Source organism: Nilaparvata lugens, chromosome 6, assembly GCF_014356525.2.
Source record: "Nilaparvata lugens isolate BPH chromosome 6, ASM1435652v1, whole genome shotgun sequence".
NCBI lineage: Eukaryota > Metazoa > Arthropoda > Insecta > Hemiptera > Delphacidae > Nilaparvata > Nilaparvata lugens.
Genome location: NC_052509.1, coordinates 48,769,223 through 48,775,222, shown reverse-complemented (window position 1 = coordinate 48,775,222; position 6,000 = coordinate 48,769,223). Strand labels below are relative to the sequence as shown.

Genomic DNA, 6,000 nt, shown 5'->3' with positions numbered 1-6,000 from the left:
ACTTTTTGAGACATTTTATTAAGAACACCAACTGCAATCTATATACAGTGTACAAATTAACAATATTTTGCATCCCAAACTTTGAGTAGTGTAATGGATATCGATAAAAAACAAGTAAATTAATAATATTATTCTCAAAAATAACATAAACAATCAAAACTCTTTGATAAAAGTAGACAACATTTCTTCATGTCACGAATTCTAGTGCTGTAGGCCTACTGAGTTCACAATAGTTAGTTTTTCAACTTGCCGTAAGATTATTTGAAAATTGAATTTATTACTTTTGTGATAAAACAATAATGAAAAGTAAACCAAAATAGTTGAAAAGTTACTCAATATTTATACGATATCAATTGAATAAATATCAACAGAATTAAGTACAGTTGTAGCATTTTGAAAATTGAGAATAGGCTAATTTCGAAGTATTTTCACTAATTCATAATTTCAATCACAGAAAAAAATCAATTATCAATAGCTCCATAGATAAATTTAGGTTTATTAAAATTAAAAATCTAGAAAATCATAGAGGTTTCAAATAAAATTATGTTTTGAAAAATTTACCTTGTAAAATTTATGATCATAAAATAGGCAATAATCACTAATTAGTACTGTGATCTCTAAATTAATGTGTGAAAGATAGATAAAAGAGGAAAACCGTATAATTGTCGAATAAGTAAATAAATTAAGTCAGAAAAATGTAAGAAGTGTCATTTGCACGGAAGAATTACGTGAAATTCTAGTCATTTTAGTTACAAAGATAAAATAAAAATTAATTTAAAGGGATTAAAAGCTATTGTAAATGAGTGGGTATTTTTGAGCATAGATTATAATAACTGCAAGTCGCCTGAAATAGTGTTGAAAAATGAATTCAATTCCAATACAATTATTTAAATAATACTGATATTCCTCTACCAAGAAATACAGAGTGGCCCATAAGTAAGTTGACGTTAGCAGTTTTTAAGGTCAGAGTTGCTACAAATAACCAAACCCCATCTGTTTAGGTTTGTTTACCACAGTAGTTTGAGGTTATGTTTGATGGTTGTTCGTGACAGTGTTTTCATTGTTATTCGATACACCATTAATATAAAATTAACAACAGAACAGCGTGTCAACTGACTTATGGGTTACTCTGTATAATAGATTGTGACATGGACTAAAATTGTAATGATATTTATAAATATAAAGTATAAAAGTGTTAAGCTACATTCGATAGAACCATTATTTTTTTTTTTTTTTGTTCAGGAACTTAAAGTTGTTTGGTCTGTTAGCTTTCTTTGTTCAGCAATCTAATGATGAAATGATCATTAAAAATGGAAAATAAATTACAGGCCATATTAGACCGAAATTGCTACATTATAACAAATAATTGCAAACAATAATGTAAAAATTCAGTCTTCTGAGTCAAAGGCTGGTTTATAATGCATGTCCATGTATAATGATTTCTAATAGCAAACAATTTTTACAATAGTTAAAGCTTAAAAGTTGGTATTGTAGTACGGTATCAAAAATGTAAAAGTTATTGTAAAAAGTTTATAACCATTTGAAATGCTAATCCTTAGTTTCCAGAAGAAAATACTTGATCCACAATAGGCCTATATCAGTCATTGGAGCAACTACATTGACAAATCAAGATAATAGATCATAAAAGGATAATAGGATAAAGGATAATAGTGATTTTATCATAATTTCAAGCACATTAGGTATACTCCTAGGAATGGAATAACAAATTTGGCAATACTTTGGCTAAATTTCATTTTAGGATTGGTATAGCCCAAATTTCTGTTTGAAAAAATACATTATATTCATTTCAAAACCCTTAGTTAAAACTTCGTTTCCAAACCCTAAAAATATAAAACGAAACAATTTCTTTAATAAATCAATAGGTTTACATAGATGATGCATAAAATTAAAAACACTACTTGAACAATAAACACCAATTAAAATAGCAATATTTTCAACAGATGTATTCTTGATTTTTGAAGATCAATGAAATAATAGGAAAGACTATCACAGTTGAATAGCATTGAGCTGAAGTATGACAGTCGTAAGGCCCATTGACGGATTAAATAAGGACTCCCCACCAACAAAAAGCCATACGAATTTACTTTTGCATTGAGTTCTGCCTCAATCTGATTTCTTTTGGTAGTTTCAGATATTCTTAAATAAAACTTAGTTCTAATTAGGTTTCTAAAAATTGTAGACATTAAACTACTTTATTTTCTGGTAAATTTTCAAATGTCAATGAAGATAGCACTACTTTTATGTCTCACATAACTATTTAACAATGGTAAAATAAATGTTGGGATACCATTGGTTCGAGTCCCAAGAAGAATAACTTAAAGAACCATTATTTAGTAGTTTATTGTATATTATGTTAATGTATTATATTTAAGATGTATGAGAATATAACATAAATTTTTGAATAATGCTTAGAAAAATCAAAATCTTATTATTGAATATAAGTTTGAGGATAATAGTGGATTATTCACTCTGAAACCTTTCAGTGCACAATTAATGTTTCATTGAGAATATTTTTTAAATACATAATGTTGATGTTGTAACTTCTCCATCATTGAAAAGCACTTTTTAGTTGTCAAATGTGTAAATTGAACGAATAAGAGTTGATTTGACAGTAGAACAGTGTTTTTCAAGTATAGAGAATATTTCTTTGCACTAAGCAAAAATTTTTTTAGTTTTATATAGGAAAAAATACTATCGTTGAAACCCTCCTATAGTTTAAATAACTATATTTGTATTATTTTAATTCAATTCACGAATACCAATGACACAAGACAGTAAAGCACAACACTCTTAAGAGATAATTATATAAATCCTCATTTTTTACAAAAGATAAAGGTTATTCTTATCACAATATAGGTAGGTCTATTTTTTACAAATATTTTAATAGATTCCAAATTCATAGCTACCTTTTTCAAATTATACTTTTATAGTAAAGCCATTACAAAAATTGTGAATGTTTTGAAGTGATTGTATTTAAAACTTTCTTCAGTTACGATTTTTTTCAATCATTAACATATCACTGGTGATCAAGTTATACTTCTGTCTTACATGTTTTTAGGCAGCAATACACCGATTGCATAACGTGTCTGTTTGGAAGACGGGAGTAATAGTTTAACATTAGTATGCTTGTTATGTTGTTTTTTATAAATTTATGTAGGCTGTAGTAGCCTATGGCAAAAAATGAGACAATTGAATTTGAACTAAATTAAAAAAAAGCTGCCACTTGAACGATCAACGATCATTTGAAAAAAAAATAATAACTTGGAAATAATATAGTCTAAAAAACAAAAATAATTGTAAGCCCTTGTAAAAATGCGAAATCGTATTCACCAGACCAGCATTTGACAATAAGTCATGTCGAGTACATGCAAATGAAGAATTGCATTTACATATTGATTGAAAAATCTACATAAATAAGTGAAGGCTTGAACCTTTAAAGCTCGAAATTTAAAGTTAGAGTTATAGAAGTTGAAATAATATTTCACTTCAAATATTATGTTGATTTGTTGAATATTCATTCAAATATTGAATGAATCGCATGATTAAAAAGCTTGAGAACTGTGGGTGAATACACTGGGGCCTATAAAAATTACTGGAACTTTAACCCTCTATGGAAAGCTTTAAAATTATAACCAGTTTAGAGAAATGGGTTCTACTTTTACTCACTTTCCGACTCATCTCCGAATTTCAATCGTCTTATTCGGTGGCCTCCCAGAGCTAATCACCTTTCTAGCGAGGCAAAGTTCCTAAACAGTAGCTGGATAAACTGAGACTCAAGTGCCACTGAGATGTAATGCTTTCTCAAGAGTTGGTCAGTTCGTTGTTATCGCCAAGCATACTGATGGCATCATTGGGACTCGCATAACGGGCTGAGTGGTTGAATTCTGGAACACAATCACATATTTCAATTTCACAATTGACAATTCTATACTAAAATCCCATTCAGATAAAACAAAGATTAACAATACAAACTATTGAAACCAAAGTTACTAATATAAAAGTAAACATAGAAAGCAAAAAGTAGAGTTGGAAACAGTTGATTATAAAACTGCTATTGATAAAAAATATATAAAAGTTATTGATAAATCCAAAACTCGAATATAAGTTTACTTTACTGATAAGTAATTTAATTCATTATGAATGATGATCTTATAAGAGAATTTTGTATTTTCAATTTTCATTTATTTCTATGATAGATAGCCTAATTGATTGTTCAAGATACAGTATAACAATTAATTTATCTGAGCAAAGTAGTTCAGTTTTGTAACAAACATCAATGAAGCTCCAGAAAACTTCATCTGAATAAAATAACAATTGCTGTTATAAATAAATATAAATACGATTGAATCTCGTAATAAAGGGACTCATTAAAATAAAGAATATCTAAAATGTTTTTACACAAGTGCATGAATATATCTTTGTATTAAAATGAATTTAAAAAAGCTGACAAATTCAATTATAAATATGTTATTGAAATAAAGAATACAGAAAATTACGAATGACAATCAACCTCTACTTTTATTCATATGTCCTTTAAAAGTGGGTGGATTCAACTTTTCACCAGCATTTTATTTTGAATCATAAACTATCTATTTTCACATTTTGACTATTGTGAAATTAAAAATGTCAGAAGACAGATTAATCCATACAAGAATAATACGAAATTGAGTCTCTCCCTTAGCTTTTATAATTGTTCATGATGTTCACATTCTTTGAGATTTAAATTTAAACTGAAACTTGATTTCTTTCCATAAGAAATTAATAGTAGGTACCCTACCACTTTAACACATGTGAAATACAGGAGACAGGACATTTGAAGAAATAAAAAATTTATTTATTACATTCTTTAGTTCCTCTATCCTGGAGTCGATATAAATTCACCAATTACATGCTTAATTTTCCATGCACCAAGTATTACAAGACAGAAGCTAAATTACATCCCTCACCAGCAATACAGAAGCTATTGATAATTTATTAATCTACACCGAATTAATATTAAACACCGACGATAGGGTCTAGAAATATTTCGAGAGGTTAGTTGAAAAATAATACCTTAGTACCTACCCTTTTCTAGAAAAAAAATATAAGATACAAAAACAACTAGTTTCGGATGTTTAATTTTTCCTATTTATTTTCAAAATTGATTAAACATCAGAAACTAGTTCTTTTTGTAATTTATATTAAAAAGTTAAAAAAAGTGTAATATGGTATTATTTTGGAACTAACAAATGAAGTAGCCCTGAAGAAATACATTTTTAGAAAATATAGAGGTATTCAATAATGATGAATGAAGTGGAGAATATACAGACAATAGCTAAGAGGTTCAAGACATGTTACTGGTTACCGTACATACCCATCTCACGACGTGTCACGTTTGATAGGGTAAAACCATTCAGTATACATGCATTTTTTCGAAATGATAAACCACGAATTTTGTCTATTACCAAAATCTTACATACATTCAAAATACATAGAAGAAGCTAGTTTGTCACGATTAATCCAATTAATACCGGTAGTAGAAGTAGAACTACATAAAATACCCTACATTTCAACTAAACTTGAATGCTTTTCATCGTATAAGCACTATTTATATGTATAATTTATGTTTGGTAAAATGAAAAACTATTTACATTTACTGAATATTCATGAGCAGCTTTAAAAACATGAAAGAATTTATGCTTATGCTAGTTAGTTATACAACAATTATTTTATTGTTAATTGATAATGATCTATAATTACTTAATAAGATCAGTTACCTTCTGATTCTGACTCAGAATAATAATGCTACAGTATTATAAAATCTCATTACATTTAGATATAAAATCAGTCATAATTTGAAAAATTTAAGTCTATATTCCTCAGACATCCAAGTCTAACTACGTATAAGTCAAAGTACTAACTAATACTAAAATAATTGACAACAAGAATTCTAGAGATAGACATCATATCACACGAATTCAAGTGGAAGGTTGGTTATAA

The 6,000-nt window shown here is 27.8% G+C and overlaps 1 protein-coding gene across 1 annotated transcript in view; it reads right to left on the bottom strand.

The window, feature by feature from the left end:
* Window positions 1-6,000, bottom strand: part of LOC111054900 (major facilitator superfamily domain-containing protein 6) — a 31,846-nt gene continuing 25,846 nt past the window's right edge. Inside the window, exon 13 of the mRNA XM_039431477.1 lies at window positions 1-3,905. Coding sequence (XP_039287411.1) covers window positions 3,823-3,905 — 83 coding nt within the window. The 3' untranslated portion in view covers window positions 1-3,822. The remainder of the gene's footprint in view (window positions 3,906-6,000) is intronic.